This window comes from Dromaius novaehollandiae, chromosome 2 (assembly GCF_036370855.1).
Source record: "Dromaius novaehollandiae isolate bDroNov1 chromosome 2, bDroNov1.hap1, whole genome shotgun sequence".
Classification (NCBI taxonomy): Eukaryota; Metazoa; Chordata; class Aves; order Casuariiformes; family Dromaiidae; genus Dromaius; species Dromaius novaehollandiae.
In genome coordinates this window covers 50,885,767-50,910,011 of record NC_088099.1, presented here as the reverse complement: position 1 = coordinate 50,910,011, position 24,245 = coordinate 50,885,767, and the positions used below count along the sequence as shown (strand labels likewise).

General features: G+C 42.4%; 1 protein-coding gene across 1 annotated transcript in view; it reads right to left on the bottom strand.

The window, feature by feature from the left end:
* The window catches only part of TMC2 (transmembrane channel like 2), a 40,340-nt gene extending 30,159 nt beyond the window's left edge, over window positions 1-10,181 (bottom strand). The window contains exons 1-8 of the mRNA XM_026094022.2: window positions 10,136-10,181; window positions 9,775-9,822; window positions 7,378-7,714; window positions 6,232-6,384; window positions 3,901-3,991; window positions 2,873-2,954; window positions 2,446-2,552; window positions 197-295 (exon numbers count right to left, since the gene is read on the bottom strand). Coding sequence (XP_025949807.2) covers window positions 197-295; window positions 2,446-2,552; window positions 2,873-2,954; window positions 3,901-3,991; window positions 6,232-6,384; window positions 7,378-7,714; window positions 9,775-9,822; window positions 10,136-10,181 — 963 coding nt within the window. The remainder of the gene's footprint in view (window positions 1-196; window positions 296-2,445; window positions 2,553-2,872; window positions 2,955-3,900; window positions 3,992-6,231; window positions 6,385-7,377; window positions 7,715-9,774; window positions 9,823-10,135) is intronic.
* Window positions 10,182-24,245: the final 14,064 nt, after the last annotated feature.

Genomic DNA, 24,245 nt, shown 5'->3' with positions numbered 1-24,245 from the left:
GCGGATGCCTGCACGTGCCCATGCCAGGGACCTGTGCTATCTGCTGCTCATGGCAGTGGGCGTATCTTCATCTTCTACAGAAAGTACATGTGTCAGCTATTTACGTTGGAACCAAATTTCGGCCTGTAGGTGATAATTTTGAAGGGTTTTACCAGGAATTCAACTGATCTCTTAAAATTAACTGTCCTGTACTTACCTCAAAATCCCAAAGAACTGAAAAATCCATAGCCGTTGCTTGTTCAGCCCGGGGTACAGTTTTCCTCGGCATGCTCCCATATGGCATTCCCATCAGGACCTGGAGAGCATTAATAATGATGATATGTATGTATTATAACATACTGTACAGTTTTTCTCATTATTTTCTTAATGATTTCCTTAATTCTATTTGGTTTCTTCTTTTAATATGTATTTTCTTTCTTAATACCAGAGCAGCAGCTTAAAAGAGTTAATTTCACCCAAACAATTAAAGGAGTTTCCTTCCCCTGGTAGCAGCCATTGCACAGGAAGTATTTTGGCAAGGAATTATATCCCTCCATAAGCAGCCCCCATTTATATGTCCTTAGTTTAGCAAGAGACTTCTTCACTTGAACTTCATGCGTCTAATGCAATAAAGGGATTAGTTTTATCTGCTTATGCAGGACTCTTCCCTTGAGAGGAGTCAAGAGCATTTGGTCAAGCCTGTGATAGATTATATATAATATAGCCTTGAACTGAAAAATGATCTCAAGATGAGGTGAAGTGCAGTTAGGTTTGGACAAGAAGTGTAAGTGGGACCAGCAACATGACACAAGGAAGAGGTTTCATGGCACCTCCTCTCCTAATGGCATCATGCAAGGCACAGTTGCAGCAAGTCCAGCAGCTGTTGAAATTCACAGGGAGAATTTCAAGGGCTATGGAGAGTTAATAACGTATTTACAAGCAGGCTCTGCTGCACATACCAAAATATCTCATTAGCATTCATAGGGTCCTAGTATATCATCTATCACTTATTTTTCAGGGCTATCTAGTTAATTTTGAAACCATTTATGATTAAATGTTTATTGCCCAGCTACTCTCCATATTGTAACAGCTCAGTAGGCAATGAGTAATAGTATGCATACTTTAAAGACAAATTATATAAAGCTATTTTATCCTCTACCATATGCATAGTTCTTTAAAAAAATACACTTGTTTTGTGCAATGTTGATGGTTATGTCTGTTCATTCTGGGAGGAAAAAGAGCTTTTTTTTTTGATAGTGTGAACAACCACATTAAGGAGAACAAAAGCATGGTCCTCAGGAGAGATTGTATGCTGCATTTTTGCTCTATAAAAATCTTCATTGAACAGAACAGATGCCACTGTCTGTGGACTGCACAACCTTTGAAGACTGTATTGAGTAATTTAGCCTGAGCTATAATGGCTACATTAAAAAATTCTTCTGTAAATGATATGAAGCTGGCTATGGGATCCTTTTCCTTCTCCAAGAACACTGAGAAGTGGAAAAATAAAAATAAAACTGTTCCTTGTGAATCATCTGAATTAGAAGTACAGAAAGGGGATATTTCCCAAACAAGAATTAGTAAAGTTCTTGGGAAATCATTTGTTCATTCCCTTGATCACTCCTTCTGCAGGGCTCTGCTGTGGCTGTTGCCCAGGGGTTCAGCCTCTCCAAGGGCCCACAGAGGCACTGCTGGAGAAACTGGGAGCAGGTGCTTTTGGATGAACTTGCCCTGGCCGGCCATGCTGTGCTGGGCTGCGCTGACAGAGCTCATGGGTTTCATCACTCCAGGGCAATACCCCCAGCTAGCTGACACCAGCGTCTCAGAGCCCAGGGGCGAGGTCCCTGGCATTGATACCATCTGTCAGAAATCTGGGCAATTTTCCACCATAATCTTATCCTTGAGTTTGTGAAAGCTTGTTGAACTGAACGTATGTCAAAACTGGACTCAACAAATCCAATGAGAACTTGATTGTAGCCAGTAATTGTGGTTCTCAATAATCAGGTGGGAGTAATTGTTCCTACTTCATCATCTTTACTGTGATTTCTACAATACAGAGAAGTGAAGAAAATCTTTGGGAAGGTGCCATCCTGTCACTGGGGTTTTCTTAATTGCTTTAAGAACACAGTCCATTTCTTTTATCTCTTATGGACCTAAGCTTGTACCTAGGAGGATTCCTAGATTATGTTTTTCTCTTCAGTCAAAATGTAAAAATAGCATCAAGTTAGGTTTCTGAGTTTCCATTTTAGCTGCTGGACGGGCAGGGTCTTCAATAGCATTTTAGGTGCACTGATTTAACTTCTGCTCTGTGTCAGTAACAGCCTTATAAGTCATTATTTGTATATATCATTCTTACACATTTTGTTCTTTTAAAGCATGATTATAAAACACTTGTTTCTGTCATCAATCTCATGTTTGTGGCAATCAGTGGGCTGAATATTACTGAAAGCAGCATTAAGTGCTTACCTCTGGAATTATAACCAGTCCAAATATTAAACCAAAAAGGACAAGATTTACTCCGTACATCCATCGCAGAAATATGAAGTAGGAAGCAACTGAGGATCCAAAGTGACCTTGAACCAGAAGATACTTAGTGGTTAGAAACGTAGGAGGGATAAGCTGTACTCAGCTAGACCTGGAGTGTTCTATCCATAGGTCACCCACCATGTGTTGCCCAGGAGCCTTCCCGACAGCCCCCCACCACTGTTACAATCAAGGCTCATGGAGACAGTGAAGACCAGTATTGCCAAGGGTGCATGTTCCTTGTTTGGTGTTGAAGCCCAAGGCGAGCAAAGACTGGGGACAGGGAACCGGGATAATTTTTGAATGAATTCAGAGCTGTCTTACAAAATGTCTTATTGCCATCTCACATAGCAGAGCAACTTCCACTTACTCTCCACTTCTTTTATCTTCATCTCCCAGGGAATGCACTGTGTTTTAAAATTAGCAAAGTCTCTCTTAAATTTCACCCATTTCTGAAACAAGACAACATTGTTGTGAGCAGAGAGGTGTGAACAGGGAGGCTGCTGTAGGAGGACTTTAATGGTAGGGTTTGGTAGCATTGCTAGGAATGGATATAAAGCCTTAACATGCAAAGCAAAACCTCTGATCTGGATCTGGTTCTGATCTTTTGCACTCCAGAAACTACTTTCAATCCACCCTTCCCATCACACACCCCTCAACCCCCTGCAAGTGTTTACATTCATTATTCGAATTCTAACCTTTCTGGGCTTTTGGGAAAGCACTGTTGTGCTATGATTTTACCATATTATATAGGGGTGGAAAATTCACACCTAGCTCTGGATTGAAAGAGTTGATGCAGAACCAACTCTATTTAAAACAAGAATTAATTTGATAACATACTGAGCTTGAATACTTTTTCTCCGGACCAGTGGCTAAACTCCTATTGATTTCATCAGCTCAGGTCTGGCTCCGTTTTTTGCCTCTCAATATAATCTCTGTCACAACGTGCAACTTGCTTCTCCACTTCAGTCTTAAAACAGTCGCAATTGTCCCTGTTGTCTCCTCGTTAACAAGAAAGATGAAATTTTATGTCAGTCCATGAGACAGCGCATAAATTTGGGATGGCCTCTCTCATCCTTAGTGGGTAACTTGTCTCATAGTTTAGGGTTTTTGGAGACTGCAACCAGATTTTCCTTGCTCCTCTGTGTTTTTCCCTGCTCCTCCAAACCTTTCCTTCAGGGAAGGTGACAATGAGATTACGGTAGGGGGAAATTTCTTCATTTTTTCTGTAGTTTTCATAGATGTGAATCTGACTAGCATTTTTTGAATGTGGACAGGAAACTGTTGTTGGTTTCCTGGTATTTCTTTTGCCAAATATGGATTATAAATTCTGCCAAAAATATGCCGAATATGTAAGCAGGTACCCAATGTTTTCTCTGCTGTCACTGCAGTGCTTACCTTTGCCATCATGATCTTATATGCGTACAGCTTTTTGCCCTTTCCTTTTCCCAAGGCTCCTTCAAACTTCTCTACAAAAGCTTGTGCCTCCCTAGTTTAAAAATAAACAAGATGGTTATTGAAATAGTGAAAGGGTCTTCAGCTTTTCACTTCTGCGAGTGGTACTTCCTGCACAGGTGGAAAAGACAGTCACGCTGCCCTCCCTGTGTGAAGGCAGGGATTTTGGTCTCTTTCTGGCTGAGAGACCGTTTCCTGTGTGGTTTTGCAGCCAGACGCTGAGCAGACGATGCCATCCTGCAAACCAATTGGCATGGGCGTCCTTGAGCTGTCCTGCCTCCAGCCTTGGAAACACGACTCCAGCAGTGAGCGTAACCGTGCTCAGAGGCAGCTTAGCATTGAGACAGGCATTATCATGGCTCGCATGCCCCGTGGTGCTCCTGAGGTGCCAGCTACTATCTCCTGGTGCTGTTGCTGTGCTGTACAGAGCTTAGTTTCATCTGGGACTAACTATAAGGTGGCCAAAGCGCTCATGCTCGTGCAGCAGAGATTTGCCCAAAATCTTGCTCCCTGGATGAGGATCTGCATGCTCCTCAAGAGCTCTTGGTCTCTGGCATTCCTGTCAACTTCTCTCTTCTGGTGCATTGGTCAAGAAGAAAAGAATATTTTCTAATGAAGCAAACTCCAAGAGGATGTAGTACTTCCCTCCATGAAAACCCCCCATAGATAAATATCAGAGACAAACTATTGGCAGAACAGGACACTGTCAGTGCCAGACAAATGAGTGTACACTGGCCAGGCATAAAATTAGGCTGGAAATTGAAATTAGTTTTTGAATGGGTTTCTAAGGGAAATACAGAGCAAGAACCTAGATAGATGTTGATAGAGTATGCTGAGTTTGTGTACAAGATTATATCATGTGTTGAGGTAGATGATACAAAATGAGAAGAGATTAAATATAAGGACTCAGGATATCCTTTGTACTCGCTTGGTGCTTCACATTTCTCATCTGTGCAGTGGGACTAATCCTTTCTTGTCTCATGGATAAGTTTGTACGAGTAACATAACTAATGAATGGACAGCACTCTGAGATCCTTCCTAGAGCCCCTTGCACAAATGATGCAACAGGTTTTTTTTAGGTTCAGTAAAGGGTGGTAATGATTGCCATGGTCCAGGGATAAAATGACAGGATGGAGATATGTTATCAAACATGGTCCTAGGCAGAGTTTGAGCTGACAGAATCCTGTATGAGTGGGAAAATATGTCAGAAATAAAATTTGCTTTTTTTCATTTATTGCAGAATTTCTGACTTGGAGGGTCATAAAATTTTATTTGTAATGAGCTGAGGATCATAGCATGCCTATGAGATGGAAAAGCTGCTTTAACACAGTTTTCTTTATTCAGATCTTTAGGAATAATTGGCAGGGTTCAAAGCTCCTGGTTCCAACGGAAGATGGAGCAGGTCTTGGCCTTCAGGGTGTAAAAACAGAAAAGGAGAAATACACAGTGGCTGCTGGTCTTCACAGCCTGGTTGCTGCAGCTCTCAGCAGCGTCTTAGGCAAACACGGAGAGCAGGACATCAGCCATCCCCATGGGGCTGTGCGCATGTTACAATGCTATTTTGAACGCCAAAATTCTCATCTGGTGGAAAGGGGTTTCAGGTGACTTTTAATCAATAGAGCTGGGATTTGGATCATTCCCTCCGTGACTTATCCAGTTTGTTATGAGCCATTCCCTGTTGATCTGTGGGTTTTGACTTCCCTGGTGAGCCCCACAGCCCTGTCCCACTGTCTTGCTGCTCCTGATTCCCCTACACTAAGTGGTCTCTGCAGCTGTCTGTGCTATTCTTACATTCAACATGGTTTGTGTGGCAATATTATCTTTGCTCCATAAACATCTGTAAACAATACAGTACTTTTTCCAGGCGGTATTGTTTCAGGAAGTGTGAAGTAACACGGCACCTTGCTGCTTTGATTTTTGTCTAACAAAGGGCATGAATAAGCAAAGAGGGCACAGAGTTTGCTTTAACAAGTAGCCTGACAGTGGTGAATCATTTGGTTTTAAATACAAGGGTAGAATGACCTAGCTGTGGATATCAGTTGAACAGATTTGCACCTCGTCCCTTCTCTGGTTACAGAGACTAAAAAATGGATTCCACGTTTTAACTCAGATCATTTAAACCAGAACAGGTTGACAGCGTTTCCGCTCATTGCTTTTTCCAAGACTGGAATGTTCGGGTGGCAGCAGCAAGAATGCAATTTCAGAGAAAGGCAAAATGCACTTGTCACTAAACAAACACTGCAGTGACATGGGTTCCTGGTGTGTGGTGGCTACCTGAGCATGGAGAGTTTCTTCACCATTCGCCAGGGCTTGTTCCTCATGGTAGAAATTAGTTTTTTCTTTTGCTCCACCTGTTCCATCAGCATCGCAAGCTCTTCCTCTGACAGCGATTCCTCATCGGATGAGCTGGAAGTAGTGGAAGGAGTACTGGGAGGGCACAAAATAGAAAAAAATGTTAAGAGTTGGATGGAAGCCACAGTGGTTTGGGTGGGCACAGTCTCTCCTTCCCTGGGGCCCGGATGTGATGTGCAGAGCCATCGGCTGACCTGCAGGGAAGCAAGGTCCTACCCCCTTGAGGATCACCAAAGCGGGGTCAGGCTAGTGGGCAGGCAGGTGTGATATGGACAGTGCAGGGCTAGAGATGCCCACTTCCTGGGCATCAGGAAGTTCCTGCTCAGACTCTGACCTGCCTCTGCCCCAGGCTTTTGGGTGTTCCCATACTGAAATCTCGAAATAAGTGGCAGCATCCCTGGAGCACCCAAAGCCTGCATCTCCCCCAGTGACCTCATGGTCCCTGCGGCTTGGTGCAGCGCCAGCGCCGGCTCTTTGCACCCAGAGCATGGCTGATTCCAGCCCTGACAGTCAGGAGTCGATTGTGCTCCACCGTAACTCACCCAACATTGTGCCTTGGACCACATTTCAGCTACAGAAACATTGTCTAGTGCTGCAGCTGGTTCTAGAGAAATGTTTTTCACATCTTTGGAGGGAAACAAGATATGGGGAGAAGCAGAAGGTTGGAACAAACAAGATTTGACATGGGAAGAGACTTGAAAACGTGGGCCCTTTTAGCCTCAATGTTTCCATCGCTCAACCAATAAAAAATGTCCAGATCTAAGTCACCGAAACTGTCTTCAAGAGGGCTTTTCTACTCCCAACTGTACACATTAGGACTCAATTACATACATGAATCTGATCCTCGCTGAGAAAACAATAATGACAGAAGATCTTGGAAACAGTTTGGCTACGCTGCATTTTACACTATTGTTTTTCATAGTCGTATCTTTTTTGGAAGAGGAACAACTTATTCACAGTCTATTGTTTTTGCAGTTCTGACCAGTATGCCACAAGTTCAGGGCATGTCTATAAAGCTATAGCTGCACTTCTGTGATGTGGCACAGTACTTAGGGATTGTTAAATTACCTGTTTTTCCTCTCTTTCTTCTCTTTGTTCTCCCTCTCTTTTCCTTTCTCTTTGTTTGTTTTCTTTTCTTTATTCTCTGAATCCTTTTGCTCTTTGTTAGGAGCCTTTTTATCTCTCTCTCTCTTGTGGCTTACTCCCTCTTCTGTCTTTTTTCCATCACTGTTTTTTCTTTGGTGTTTTTTTCTCTTAGAGGCTCTATTTTGTCTAGGACCATTGTCTTCCTCTTTGCTCTCATCTTCTTCTTTGTCCTTCTGTTGCTTTTCCCTTTTAAGTCTATTTGGCCTGACAGCTTCTCTTCGGGGCTTTCTCTTAGGTGTCTTTTCCTTTGCTTCATCTTCTGCAATGGATTAAAAAAAAAAAAAAAGTACTTAGGAAACACTTAGCTTTCCATGTTGGCACAATACAGATTCACCAGAAAAGTGCAGGGGGATGCCTGATGTAAACCCAAGCGAAGTCAATGAACAGATGTCCATGGACCTCAGTGGGCTTTGCCTTATGCCTTGAGAGCCACATCCAGCTCTTGGTTATACAAATTCCTTGTGAGAAAAGAAAGATTCATTTAATCACATCAGTGGCTGGTGTGTGACCATAAGAAAATTGGAAATTAATTCCAAAAACAAAAGCCCAGTTCCTCAGAGCACATTACAGGCATCTTCCTGACCTGTAAATACATGAGAACAGTGGAAACAGAAATTGCAGTAAGTCAAACAGTATGTAATGTGCTTGCTGGTGTGATGTCCTTGAAAGCTGCTTACTTCTTAAGTCTAGGGATGGATATCTTATATTTATATAGAGAAGAGGTACAGCTTAGGCAGCATCAGGTTTGGTTTCTCTGAGTTTTTCCTTCTATTGGGAAGTTTATCTCCAGTGAAGAAAAAAGCCAGATAGTCTTCGGTGCACATTTCATTCTCATTGGCACCGCAAGCTAAGAAACTCATTTGTGTAGATTCAAAAGCACTTCGAGTTCTGAAGGCTTGAAATGGTGCATGATTTAATTGCAAAGTATTACAGAAAGGGGGAAAAACATTCAGAAAATGCCCAAACCACTCCTTCCCTGTTGCAATCAAGTACATTAAAATCAAAAATAAGGTTTTCAGATTCTTTTAGCTTCTAATTTACTAAAATTTCTGACTAAAAAAAAGTAGAGTATCCAAAGGAAAAATGAAGTTTTAAATTTTGGCATTGTTTTTTTCCTCAAGGTTGGAGAAATTATAATGGAAGAAGGAAATTGGGGGGGAGTGGGATTCAGAGTGAAAAATGTGCAGCTTAAAAGGAAAGGAAAATAGAAACAAAAAAGAGTTTGAGTATTTGGATTTGTGTTTTGGTAAAAAATTAGAAATTGATAACAAGCACATAGTTTTTGCTGGCTAGTGCTACTCAGAATTAGTAAGTGGTGGTAGTCACACTTGTCACAGGGAATAAGAAGGGGCTTTCAACTCATTTCTCAGGAATTATTAGGTAGGTTTCAGTTACTATGTAATGGTCTATCTCAGCTAAATTTCAGAGAGTGATCTAGGTTAAAGGACCACCTACCCTCTTTGAGAAAATGTCCATTTTGTTCTGCTAACTATCATGGCTTTCATTTGCAAGTTATTAAATACTAGGTTAAATCTGGAACATTCATTTGTTACTTTTACCTTATTTCCTTGTTTGTCTGTGTGGGAAAGGTGGATTTGATTTTTAAAAAATCAGTCATTTTGTTGATTATTTTCTTATATTTTAAGGATCATATAGGCTGTCTACAGACCACAGGATGTGAAACATTTGTCTATTTGCCTCTACATTCGTATCATCTATCCAGTGCTGTTATGATCTTACCCCTTAGCTATCTCTCTCCATTCAGTGTTGCAATCCTACCCCTTAACTATTTCTCTTTATTTACTATACAAACAAGGATAAAGCTGTTTTTAATCCTGTCACTGTCTCCCTGATTTTGCTATCAGCTATTAATCTGTCTCCAATCCATTTTCATTTCTGTCTTCCCATGGTCCCCCCCAATAAAGATACCAATGTGTTATAGTAGCAAGCATAACAGAAAAGCACCAGCCCAGCAGAGAAAGCAAGCAAGAGTTCACTGCGGTGCAAATCAGTCACAGCCCAGCATAGGGTGATGCTTTACTGTGATGCCTGTTTTACCAGGGATAACTGCAAAGCGATGTGGGCTACAACAGCCTCCTACTTTAGGAGAACGGATAGAAGGGAACAGACCATTTAAGAGTGGCATTTTACACATCACTATTGTAAGTCAAACTCTAAGGGAAAAATCTGCTCGCTTACAAGTAGCTCTTGAAACAGTTCCTACTGTAAAGCAAGGAGCAAGTCACAACCCACAGAGAAAAAGAAAAGGTATCACCTCTTGTATTTCAAAACAAGACCAGTTTTTAATCTCTACTTTACCTTCACTCTCTGTGTCACTTTCGACTTGTCCATCAATTTCTATTCCAGCTGCAAGAGAAAGAACGAAGAGTAATTGCAGTTGTTGCTGGGATTTGCACATGCAATATTTTACACAGGTAGTCCTTAACAGCCAGCTGAGGTTGGCAGAATATTCTTTATTGATTATACATTATATTCTTTTTCTACAGTGATGCTCTTATTATTTCTTTTTATTTGGCAAATTAACAAGAGTTTCCTGCGTGAGAGAACTGAAAACACATGATCTTTTACAGGCACAAAATGGTGTGCTTGAAAAGCTCTGAGACATATTGTTAAGCACCTGGTAGTATCAAAACTGAAATGATCTTGTACTGATACTAACCATCTTCCATGATGACCGCTAATGCACATTTCTTTTTCTTCCCCATGACAGCTTCCCGTCTTTTGCACAGATACTGTAGTTGCTATGTTGCATACAGACACCCCACTTATATGCGTGTTTCTCTCTCTTCTGGTGCCCATGAACTTGTCTCCTGAGCATTGCACACAGGTGGGGACATCCAGGTGCCTGTGACCTCTTGCTCGCGAGCCATGCAGGCACGGGAGGGCAGGAACGGAGCAGGAGAGGCAAGGAAGACCCCGTTCTGCCACAGCCCAATCCAAACACTTTCTTTTCTGATCCCTTCTCAGTGTGAAAAGCACCTGTCGGCATTACATTGCATTTCATTATTTAAACATGAAGGAAAGCCCTTTGGTGGGTATTTGGTGGTATCATATGAAACACAGACACAAGTCACGTCTGTTTTTGACATAAGCATGCGGATGCAGGCTTTGAAAGTGTCAGCTGTCTTAATGCCATATTCTTTACTGACCTGCGTCAATCTGTGTAACCCTACTAGTCATTCTTCTTCCACACTTTATATTAAACTTCTCAGTGCAGTGCCTCTCAGGCATGGCTGTGGGTCAGCTTTTGTCCTCCATGTGTGTCCTTGGCAGGGGACTCATGGGCTAATAGATGCAGCAAGGAGTCAGGAGTTGGGACACTGTCCCTGTCCCTTGCTCCTCCTGTTCTGCGTGACTTTTGCATACTCATTGTACCTGCTGGTAAAATGGGATAGATTTTCATTCTGGTGCTCTAAGGCTTACTTAATTAATGTGAGATACTCAGCTGGAAGGTGCTTTAGTACCACAAAGCATTGTATTGCCTTCTGTAGCTTGCAGTCTTCTGTTGGACCAAGCTTCCCCTGACAACAGTTTTGTCTGAGTAATCCATGGGTTAGAAACTGCGGCATCTGCCCCACTGGCAAGCCTCAGAAGAAGGCTTCGATGGGGATCAAAGAGGAGAGCTTTAGCTTTCTCTTGGAGTTGATACATCCATGATGCAGGGTTTTACCTGCAGGCATGAAGATTGCACACAGTTTCTGAAGAGGCAAGTATATAGTCACCCTGTCTCTGAAGGCCGTGGTGTACCTTTACCCCAGGCTAACGCTGGCATTCATTCTCTTGGGGGTCTTGGCATGGTGACAATACACAAAGACTTTCTTACAAGTGTTGGCAGGGAGAGTGTTAATTCCTCCCTTCCCTCCCAAAAGAGAGGACTGTTAAGGAAACTGATTTGAAAAGCAAGGGATGAGCATTGCTGCAGTGAGTAGTGTGAACACTATTGCGTGGGACACTTGCTCTGGGTTGGATGCAGCACATGAGGAGATGCCAGCCTGAATGGGAGACTCTCTTTTTGCTCACTGACTTTTAGTCCAAATAAACCTCTCAACTATTTAAAGTCGAATCCCATGGACTGTTTGATCTACCTTTGACTTTAGCTCAGCTTGCCTGAGCTAAATATATAATGCATGTTGTGTGCACATACATTATTAACACCTCTAAGCCTACAAGTTCACTACACAGGGCATTGGTATTGTGTATCCTGCACCAGTGGGTCTGACTGGGGCCAACGACGGGGTAGCAGTCTTTGAATGTCTTTCCAGTGAACAGGATTCACCTATAATGTTATATGTCAACATGATAAGTTGAAAAATTGTTCAAAATGCAATCACTATGCTGTTGGATTAATACCTCTCCGCGCAAAACAGATCAGTTCACAGCAGTTGGAGCTACTGGACCAGGTTTTCTGCAGGTTACTTCAGTTGCATCAGGCCTCAGGCCTAAGCATCTCTTTCCCAAACAAAGGAGCTAAGGACTTCATTTTTCCTTGTTAAATGAAAGCCAGATATTTGGGAACTGGCAGTCCATTCAGAATAAGAGGCAAGAGGGGTAGGGGTGCCTACCGCACTCTCTGCAACACCGTTCTCTGTGTTGGCAGTGCTCGTGCTGCAATGCACCCTTTTTCTTCACCAAAGGCATACCTAGACATTGTTTACATGCCCTGAGTACACTCCTGTGAATGTCCCATTGTGGGAGGTGTTAAAAATACTTTGAGAAGGAGCGAGTTGAGCATCATGGTTTCCAGCTTGTCACAGTCAGAAATTCATTCATTATCTAAACTGTAGCTGAGAGAGCTGCAGGCTCTAGGCCTGCTTGTGTGACTTGGCATACCCACAGATACTGATATGATTTTGAAAAGTGAGGGGGAAGGTGGAATACAGATTCATTTTGATCTGCTTTGCTGTGTCTTTGAGATCCGTGTACCTCATTCCCTGGAAATATATCGTCTCCCAGAATAGCAGCAATTCCTGGGGTCCATCTTGCCCAGAGAGCTTTCTTTCCCTTAGAGTGCATGTGTTTGTACACCTTCTCTTGTCCCACACCTCACAGTGTGCCAATATGTCAAAATATGAGGCCAGGCTGTTCCTCCTGCTGTGAGCCAAGATGCCTGTCCTTGATTTTATAACCTGGACTCCAGTTCACAGAGGTGGTGGCAAGGTTTTGATTTTTTTCATGGCAGTCACAGTCATCATGGAAACAACAAACTCAGAGGAAATCTGTGGCCTCACACAGTGGACGTGAGATCACACTGGACCTTAAGAGAAGTTGATAATTGAGGGATCCCAGCATATAGGAAAGAACAGGAATGCTAGCTGTAAAACACAGTGCTCCTGAGGCAATGCATCAGTATGGCTGTTTCATGGTTGCAAGTATTTGCAATAAGCTCTCTGTGGATACCACTTTTCTCCCCTGCACCTACATTATAAAAAGTAATAAAACTGATGATGACAAAATTGCACTCTTACAGGCTGGGTGGAAGCATTTTCCTCTTTCATAAGTAGAGATTATTATGCTTTGCACCACCAGCTTCATTGGACTGGATCACATAGGAGGGAGGAATTCCTTAGGGAGGAATCTCTGCATTGTCTTTCAGATTTGGCATTATATATAGCAGAACCCTTTTCATATCACCTACTGCTCACTTTGCCTTAGAGCCACAAGAGCAGCATAAACAAAATAACTAACCCCAACTGATGCTGTCTTCCTCCTCCAGAAACAATGGTCCACCTATGGCTGATTTGCAGCCGCAGAAGAATGATAAAAGCCTCGGGATCTTTGTCCCTTGTGGAACATGTCCTGTGTGTGGGGGGAGATCACCGTTTTTCCCTGACAAGCTCTCACTGGGTGTCATGCCCAGGTTTGGGACCGCACCATAGGACAACGGCACCTCAGCTGTCCCAGACCTACCTGTGCCAACCAGCAGCCAACCCTGTTACTGCTGCAAGTCAAAAACCACCAGACAGGTGACCTGTGCCTCCTTCCCTAATCTTAGGGGACTGACAGGGAAATGGTTTGTATAACTGAGAAGTCTGTAGAGCAGAAACATAGCGATCAAAGCTTTCAGAAGAGGCTGGATGATGACTAGGCAGCGCCGGATAGTATAATCCAGAAGACAGGCTGGGCAAGGGAGCCTGTGGAGCCTCAGAGAGATGGGAGTTTGTGAAATGAAGTGATACCATACAAGCTGAGATTTATCAGAAAGACCTATGTGGTTAGGCCAAACAACAGACTTGCTAGCCTTGTTTGCTTGTCATGAATCTGTAGTTAGAGATCTGTAGTTTTCCCCAGAATCAGGCTGATGGAGATCTCACTTTACCTCTATGCTATTTTTGCCAGTGTGATCCTGCATTTGTAGTGCATTTCAGGGAGGCTGGACACCAACGAGAGTTGGTCAAAAAGAGAAATACTAAAAACAAGTTTTTTTAATGTGAGTTTGAACTATTGAATCAGAAAAATTAAGTTGTGCTATTCTATAAAATGCTGTATTTGAGGTAGGAAAAATGTACTTCATTTCACATTCTTTTGACACCCATCTTTTTTTTAAGGTAGAAGCGGTTTTGTTAAAGGAATCATATACAAAAATGTTGCAACAAACCCCAAGAATGGCAGGCCTGAGAGAGCAATGAGACATCACGTGTGCTCTGAGAGAGGTTACACACGAGGACTTGCCGTGTCTGTGTGTGTACATGTGTATCACAGACAACAGATCCCAAAATAGCTCTGTGCAGTACTGACCTGCTTGTAAAATGTGCTTGTACAATGGGGAAATACTGCCATTCTTCGGCACCAAATATGCTATCATCCTTAGCTTAAGAGTTTGGTTTTCCTAAGAGGATAAAGTGTCTTGCAGCATTTATGATTTCTTAGGATTATGGGCCAGGGGGATTAATGGATTAGTCTTTTGCCTCTGAGTTATTCCACACAAGATATGAATAAGTAATGCACAATCATGGATCGAGCTATTACTTATGTAAATGTCAGACTTTGTGTACAGAGTGTGAGCAATTTATAGAGTGCTAATGGTAATTTTTTTCTCTCTTATACTATTTATTTTGTTTCTCCTCATGCTGATAACTAAAGCAATATAATTTGACAGTTTCACGTTTTAACATGCTAGGACATTAGATTTCTCACACACCTCCAAGTGTTAAATAAAAAGCAGTTGTGTTATGAAGAGAGGGTAACTGAATCCTGGAAGCGCATACAACATGCTTCTAAATGTTTAATGAGATAGTGTTTCCTTTCTTGCTTTCTGATTAACATAGAGCTTTAGCTAATTAATCCATGGATTACATTTATTCAATATTCATCTCATCTATAAGTAATCTTTACTTGAGAAGGTTTTTCAGTAATAACAATAATACGTGACGTGTGTATGGATATTTTGATGAGGGCTTAGAAGTTGTAAATTGCTAGAGCCAATTCTAATGATATATTTGAGACAGACATTTAGAGATCGGTTCCCAACATTAACTCAGCTATGTCTGACTGTTAGAGAAATCTACATGTTTTTGGAAATGGATGTAATTGCCTTTTCTAGGATCTCTTAGACATGCTTGATAAAACTGGATCCAGCTCATCCGTGGTCCAGTCTGGTTTTGGATCAAAATCTGGGTTTATTTGGCAAAATAAATTTTGACTAAACTGTGGAAATTCAACATGGCCTACATGTTTACCTGAGCACATATGTATACAGAGGTTTTCCTCATCCTCATGTAATCTCTGAAATGCAGCAATGTGTCTAGGTACTTAAGTGCAACAGGCTGGAGTGACCTCTGATACAACAACATGGAAACATTCAGTAAGTAAGGACTCATCAGTAGTGTTCACTGTAAATATGTGGGTAGACAGTCTCATTAATTGGATATAATCTGGCAAAGAAATTTCTCAGCTTTTTGCAGTTTCTGAAAATAATGCTCCAGCTCTCATACAGAGGGAGCTTAGGGTTTTCAGGATGCCGAATTCAGTTCTTTGCAGCTCATGCTGTGCCTTTGGAAATAACCTTTATTTGAATAATCCCAAGCTGAGGTGAGGAGGATGAGGTTCTATGAGACACAGCCATCACTGTTTTCATCTCTTTCCTGGTATTATTTCATAGTGTTCTGAGTTTTGGCATTTGCTCATCTTGTGTCTCAGTGAGTAGCTGAGAGTTTCCCAGGAAGAAGAAGAACAAGCTCCGTGCATTCTGTTAGACTGTATTTTAGCTGAAGAACAATTACTGTCAAAGGGATGCTAATTCAGGTGGCTTGTCAGGAAAAAATAAACCAAAAAAGGAGGAAAGATGTGTACTGGCAGATCATGGAGCAATGCCAGTTTGGAGAGATATCTTTGAACGTAGATCTGTCACAGGACACAGCTTTTCAGTCTTCCATTTCATACCATGTAGGAGCTGGTAATAATTTTTTTTTTTTTTGAATTGATGCTTATATTGTCCAGCTATGTGAAAAAAGAGTGCTCCTTTAGCAGCGCCCATGTAGGAAACATTGCAATTATTAAGACCCCAACTTAGGGCAAAACACAAGCATGTGTCTGCCTGCTTGCTGCCATTTTCATTGACTCTGTGTCTCAGGTTAGGGTAGTCCTGAATCTACATGAGCATAAGCCTGTAGGTACTCCCAAACAACACATTTAGGCACTTGGCAGCCATGCTGTTCAGATTGCTTACAATTCTTCTGTATCATCCATCCCCATCGGCTGGCCTTGTTGAGGACAGGCTTTGAGAGCAGAAAGCTCTCATTCATCTGAAAAGCGGTGTGCTTTACAGCCTGGTGGTCCTGATACTGTGTGAGTTACTAAGTGGCGTTGGGACAACCAGTTTGATTTTCTAACCAGGGAAACCTCTACCTATCACCCACACTCTTACCAGGGAACAGAGGCTTCACAAGGCCTGAGCTTTTTTCTGACGGAACATTCCCTTTCTGAAGAGTTAATGAAGTCCAAAAATGAAGATGGTCATGAAGCTTCTAAGGACAAGAAGAGAGAATAGGGGAACTTTTAAAGCAATGAAAATTTCTGGGCAGATCTTCTAAAGAATGGAAAGCAAACTCTAGGGCCAACATAGTCATGCAGGACTTCATGTGGAGAATGATTTTCTTTGAAGGATTTATATGAAGAACCTGTTGTTCAAAGAATGTACATGGAAACCCAAAAGAAGGCATTTTTTTGTGCATGAATTCTGGAGTAAGGGGGTTTCTAGGAAAGGAACATTTATAGTGGGCACCCTTCCCACCTTACGCATCTGCTTGGCGCAGGTCTGGATGAGAAATTCCCGTGTGGTCCCCTCAGTTTTTTTCAAGGTACCCCAAAAGGCCAGCAGTGAAGCAGTATGAGAAGATCAAGAGAAGAACCACTTTATTTCTCCTTCTTCGAACTGGAGTTGAACAGAGGCAGAGGGCTTGTTGCTACTGGATTTCACCTTCTTTCTTCCTGGATCTGAGGGGATTTCTTCGGGAAAGAGTGTAACCCTATTTTAATTTTCCTTCACTTTTGTCTAGAATCCCTTTTCCTGAAAAATAAGTACTTTTTATATATAAAGACTGAGGGAAACCTGCCTGCCAATCTAATCCTGGCAAGAGGGTCTTGCGTGCTTTTTACCTCTTCCCAAAACAGCACAAAGCTCCCTGAGGAACTCTGCCTCCATCTGCACAAGCCAGAACTTCTGATGCTACAAGCTCCTAATGCTTTAGCAACTTCCACGTGGCTCTGACAAGTTTTTCCAGCCATGAGTTTGTGTCAAAAAATCCTAAAGCTTCTGCTAGATCCCTGGCTCAGTGGTGCACCATAATTTGAGGGTCTCTCCGTAAACATTTTCAGAATGATAAGTATCGTGAAGGTCTCTCTCTGTGCCTGAAACCAAGAGGCAAGAAGTTGGGTGAGGACTGGAAGTCAGAACTAGGATCTCTGTTTAAAATTATTTCAAAAACTTGTGAACAGTAGATTTATATTGGAAAAATGAAACAACACACTTATGTACCATTATTAGAAATGCAATGTCATCTTACTGGAATGCTTTGAATTATTTTTTTCTTAGGTGCTTGAGCTATATTTTTAGATAGATTAAAATGCAGAATAAAACTAGCATCAAAACAGTGCATAGTACTCACACAGCATGAGGGTGATCTAAGACATAACAGAAGCAATTTGTCTGGGGGAGAGAAATACAACGATTAGGTATTTTAAGTGAGTCTCTAGAACATTTATACCATGCTACAGTAACCTGCTTCCACCTTTGCCTCAGTCTCTTACTCCCTGAGTGATGAATCAATATTACTTAAAAGAGTTGTACCTCTCTTCTGTTCCTAAGAGAGTAGCATGGCTTGCATGTAATATGCTGCTAATATATTCTTAGCTAGTTCAAATTTGGCCCAGGCCAATGGTGACATGCAGTGTACATGCAGTCTTCTAGCCCTTGTGTAGTGGCTAATGCCCAGGAGTAATTGGGTCGTTTCAGTCTGGTTCACAGTGGAAGAGCAAAGAGTGTCGAATTATCTTCTTTGACAGCTAAATCAGCAGAGATGATCCTGTCTGTAGGCCCTCCCTGTAAATCTTAAACCACTGAGGAGGGCCCAGGTCCTCCTGGTCCCTGGACGGCTCCTTTTCCATAGCCAGGGAAGAGATGCACTGAAGTGGTAGGGGATGGGAGAGCATTTCAGGCAGCCAGGCTTTTAGGAGGCATTCTTCATATGCAAGATGGGCCTGAGATACAGAAAGGAGAAACACAAAGGAGTCTCTAAGGAGGCTTTCACGGTAGAGGGATGAAATGGGTGGTGGTACTCCATGCAGCCGAGCCTGGTCACCAGCAGCAGTGAGCGAGCCCGGTTGTAGTGCAATGGGACCTCCCTCTGGCGGCAGCCACTTTGCATAGCAAATAGCTCCATTTCAGAAGATTTACTGTGTCTTCTGGCAGTGGTGGCACAGTTTTTAAAGGAATGAGGTTTTGTCCTGTGTGAAATGTATATTTATTTTTTTTCCTTCATGCTGTGTCTGCTTTCTGTCTCATTACTTAGTCAGCAGAGGTTTCATTAGCATCTGATTCAGAAAGAAATCTGGTGTGACAGACCAGACATGCTGCTGAATTACAAAGTTACATTAAAAAAAAAATTCCTTTTTTTGTTTGTCATAATCCCCATGGGTGTTTCTAGAGACTGGTATCAGGATTTGAAAAGCACCACTGAATTTCACACCCCAGAGATTCCAGTGGTGCTATACCCAGTTTATTAAGAGAATATGCTTGCTGTGCACACCTCCATGCTCCAGCAATCCTGCAGGGCTGGAGCTCTGATCAGCGCTGTGTGATAACTGGCTCTTCATTGTGGCTGTCAAACTGAAAAGCTGAATGGAAAAAAGGCCACTTTGGTTAAACACAATCTGCAATTTAAAACTGAGGATTTTCTCATTCAAACATAAAAAAAAACCCAAGGTTTTGGGTTTTCGTATATGAGATATCATTGAATTAAAATGATTTCCCATTGAGAACTTGTAAAAAAAGCAAAAGAAGGGAAGGGCCAAACTCACAAAAGTGAGAAAGAAGGGGAGGCATAACTCTCCTATCTGATGATGCTCTCCTCTCTGTTACAGCTCCCTGGGCCAGCTACTTGTTTATCCTTTAAAAGAGCCAAATACAATTTTGCACTCGGCTTGAATGATTTTGAGGCCCTGATTCTCATATTCACTGCCGTGTGGCTCTCTGTAGGGGAGTTTTAGTAACTTCTCTCCAAACAGGGTGACTGCCTATAGAAAGTAAGAATGCCAAAAAAGATACCGAGTAGCTGTTGGGAAATCTGGGAAAAATTTTGGGCAAGGACTGCAATGAAAATCTTTTTGAAAAGTACCTGAAAGAGAACTAATCAGAGCAGATTTATGGCTTATGTGATTATATCTTGATTCAAACCTTTGAGCTCAACCTGCGCTCATATAAAATGTCACCACTTAGCCCCCAAACCTCTAGGCCCTCCCTTCCACCATCTGCAGCAGCTTCTTTTCTTTTGAACTTTTATTTCAGCATCAGGATTTCCCATTGTTGGAAGAGCCCTGAACTTCTGCTCCTTTGAGGGGCTAAAATGGCAATTGCTTGAAGGGAGATAGATGCCCAAGGGAAATAGATGATAAACATTTCCTAGCATGCTAAGCAACCAACAGCTGAAGGACTTAGCACTTCAGGCTTATCTGAACAGTGTTCAAAGGCAGCGTACCAGATCCTGCTCTAACCACCACCCCAGCTACACCAGGGTGCTCTGAGGGGCTGGCACCAGCAGAAATGTGCTAGGAATGGTGCGGTATTCAGTGGTAATTTAGCATGCACAACAGAAAGAGCCCAGAAGGAATTTTTACCTTCTGTTTTCTCTCCTCTGGTCCTTCCCCACTCTTTTCTATCCCTCTGGATTCCAGCCAGTGCTTCTCAGCAAGCCTTTGCTAGCCAGTGTCTGCCACTTCTCACATATTTATGGGGGATTTGCAGCTCCCTGAGATGCCTGTGTCTCCTAAATAGCGCTTCAGACCCTATGTGACTACTGTAAACTTATTACCCCTCTGCCCGCTGGAAGCATGATTGTCCCTCACCCAGCAGATTTTAAAGATCAGCCCAACTCAGCCATAGCCATTGTACAACAAGGATGGCTAGGACCAGGAAGCAGCCGATGGCTCCATCTCCCCCTCACGCTGTGGCTGTAACAGGCCTCAGTCTGCTCAGCACAAGGAAGGTTTTGTTCAGGTTTCAGGCAAGGTAACATTTATGCTTCATGCACCTACCACACCTTAGGCTTAGAAAGAATTTTTGCATTCCTCTCTGTTAGCTGTGTCAGACTACCCCCTTCGCCAGAGGACATGCACCAAACTATTAACCATAAGTACTTGGGTGTCTTAGAGGCCAATTTCACTAGGTGATCTCTCTTAAAATCCCACTATGAATGGAATGTGGCATTTGGCAGTCCAGTGGTCAGTCCGTGTCTTTGGTGTGATGCCTGACACATGCATTATCCAGCAATGCTCAGACACACAGAGCAGGCAGAGAGCGGTCCTCTGCCATGCAGAGTGCTAAGCCATCACCCAGCCTCCACCAGTGTGGTGACGGGGCCAGCTAGCATATGCCACCCTCAATCCCCTTGGCAGCCCTGATTTCAGCTTGGCCCAGTTTGTGGGGGCAATGGCAGGGGTGCTGAGAGATCATCCCTTCTCTTTACAAAGCAGTCCATGTTTTTGTGCAGGGTCACCGCATTTCAGAACAGATCTTCACAGAACATCATCAGGTGACTTCTCATCTTGGACACCTGATAGGATTTCCACAGAGCTGGGGACCTCATTTCAGTGCCAATGCCAATGACACAGATCCCCTCCTTCCTGAACAGATGGGGGCAGAGATGGGGTCACAGAGGCTATTTTCTACTCTGAAAAAAAGCCAGAGATGGTCGAAAGAGGTTTCTGCCTCCAGTAGCTGGCATGTGTCAGTGTGGGTGGCTGAGCTGGGCACCCCACATTCAGATTTTATTGCTGGTCTTGGCGTCTCTAGTCTTTGAAAAAGGAGAAGAATGTGTCTTTTCACAGCACATTTTTTAAGCTTTTCTCCCAAAACAAGCAGCTGTGAAGCTGATTTGTTGCTCCTCCTTTTAAACAAAAGCTGAGAGTCTGATTCAGTCCTGTAACTCAAATATATGTGCCCAAAACATGAGTTCCCTGCATTGGGTCGCAAGACCAGCCTGGCTATGGTCCAGGCCTTGCCAGCTATCTAACCATTTCTTTGTCCTTTCTGTGACTGTAGGTTAAAGAAAAGTCAAGAATATTGTGTACCTCAAGCACTTAAATGAAACACAGTCTCATTTAACACACCCTGGAAGCTGGCTGGATCAGTACTAGTCTTCTCTCAGGTTGGTCTTTGGCTCAGCTATGCAATTGCCAGCAGGAGAACCTTACAAGTCAGCCTTTAAAGTTGCCTGGGATTAGTACTGAATTGCCATGCTCACCCCAGGCACAGCAGTTCTTCCATTGGATCTTTGGATCCTGGTGACCGAGTGCTACCTCTCATTTTGGGAGTCCAGTAGTCTTTTGCAGATATTGATCTTGAGTCCCCTTCTCTCAGAGGGGCACAAGGACATCACTGGACTATGCAGAGCAAACTACTCAGCTGTTAACAGTCAGTACTTCGGGCTGTGATGAAGGTAAAACAAGTTTTAATTCACATTTATTTTTACAAATGTTTTAAAGGGAATTAAACTTAATGCAAATGATCATCAGACCACCACATTCTCAGGAGATGTTACTCTTGCTGTTCAAGTGTTTGATATAAGTGATTTTCACCATTCCTATATTACCCTTTACAATTCCCTGATAGGACAGCCCCTCAAAGCAAGCAAAAGCTTTCAAACACACAGACTCTTCTTCTGTGAGCACTACCTGGGCAGGCAGAAGTGCCTGGATTCCGTTCCTCCTGAAAGCTTCATCGTCTTGGGGACTCTTGTCATGGCAGCTTCCTCCTTGACAAGGTTGGCAAGGCATGAGCAAGTAGGCCTGCAGCTCTTACCAGAGCTAAAATGATGTATCAGCTTGGAGCAAATGTTTGTCTGCGTTTCTCCCTGGTCACTCACCAGCTCTTGTCAGCTGCTGAGATGACATTTCTCTGGCCATCATGACTTCTCCTGTGGGTGCTGCCAGGCAGGGGTGAGAATGCAGCACCGAAAGCAGCAAGGGCATCTCCTCTCTTGGGCTGCACAATATCTGCAGGAGCGCTAGAATGGGAGATAGCTCATCTCCACTTTCTTCCTGGTCTTTTGGAGAAAACTAGAAACACTCTATGGCCAGCTTTGGTCATTTTGATTTCTTTATGTTACAGTGCTCATGTCTCTGACCATAACACATGCCCTGTATCCAGAAGTGTGTAAAGGACACAGGCCTGGTGTTTGCTTCTCTTTGGGGCTGGTGCAAGTTCTGCCAGTTTATGCAAAGCAGCTCAGAGGTCCTTTGATCCTTGCTGGTGCCAGCTGTTAGACATGGTGAGATCATCTGGGAGGCCTCTGCAGGGCCAGGCAGTCAGGGGCAGCTGTTACAGAAGTGCCAAGCGAGCTGGCAACATGCCTTAGGGTGGCTCTAGTGGAGTCAGCCTTATCTGATAATTTTTATTAAAACCTTCCGAAATCTTTATCTTCTGCTCTGTCACCTCATGTTAGGTGGGACTATAAGCAGTCCTGGAGGAGGGATGTTGCACTCCTTGTTTAAGTGGAGCACAGTGCTACAAGGCTCCTCGATGCAGGTGTGACCAATGTGGGCACCAGCCTCGGGCAGCTTCTGTTCTAAAGTTTTGTTAGCATCCAGGTAGAATTGGAGAAAAAACCTTAAAAAACCAGAACACAAGTAAAGAAAGCAAAAGAGAGGGTTTTATTGACTTAAAAATTCATCATGTCCAAAATTATATGTGTACTGACAGGCCAGACCTTTTGTAATATTATTCTCATATTGTGTAAATCCTTAGTAGAAGACTTTTATATTCTCTCTCTCTGTTTTTTTTTTTTTTTTTTTTTTTTTTTTTTTTTTTTAAGAACAATTACTAGACTTCTTGCTATTTCAGGCTGTCTTTTCTTTCTTCTTGGTTTGTGTCCTCGGTGTTTAACAGCATACAGACAGGGTTGGGATTCCCACTGTGTAACAGAAACAGGTCTCCTAAATCTCTTAAGACTATTAGCACAGAATTTGTAAAGTCACTTACCACAAATATCTTTAGGAAAAGCCCCAAATCACTAGGGGATGGGTTGGAAGGAAATAACTTTGTTGTCTCCCAGTAGGGCTAGGTGATGAGGTATTAATCACAGCTGAGCACTGTGAGCCATGAAGATAGAAATTGAGGCTGGGATCTGAGGTCAGTAATACAGTATAATAATAGCAAAGTATTTAGATATAATGTTAAAGTTATGCAAGTGTGCAGGGAGTTATTTTTGAACAGCTAAATAATCAAACTGATCAATCCATGCCACGTAAAAGCTTTATATTGGGTATAGTTTCAGAAATTTGGCAGAGCTTGGGTCTCTTACAGCACTCAGGGCAAATAATGTTACCCTATTGTTTCAGGTATAATTCTATTGATAATGTGAGAACCTATTTTAGAAGTGATTCAAGTCCTCGTAGCTCTGAAGAAGTTCTGGACTGTCTCCCTAAATGTCTTGGTTTTGTCTTTATCATGTTTCTTTCCTTGAATGCACTACTATTTCATTATGTTATTAGATCTCAAGACAAAAGGCCAGCATGTCTCAAGCACTGTTAGGCAAACCTTGTCAGGCTCTCATTTGTCGCAAAACATTCCCTGAGTTCAATGGAAATTTTTGTTGGTTCGATTTATCAACAAACTAAATCCTAGTAAGTGGCAAAGGAAGAAAAAGCCTGATGAGTTATGTATAGATCTTGCTTTTGAAGAGTTATTTATTTCCATTTAATAATATCTGTGTATTATTAAAAACTGCCTTAGAAAATATAATGATTGATAAGGGTCTATCCTTTACTGTTCTAGGATAGGTTGATGATATAATTAGTCTATGAAAAGTTACTGCTCTTATCTGGACTTTAAATAACGTAGCCGAATATCTTCTAGTGCATTCATTCTCTTTTGATGTTTTGTGAAAAAGCTCTTTCTGCTTAGAGATGCAAGAAGAGGGTTGTTTCTTACTATTATTCTGTGTGTATGTGTATATATATGCACATATATATGTATGTGCATATGTGTATATATACATACATATATATACACATACTTAATGTTTTGTTCAAAGTACCCTAATGGTGTTCTTAATAGG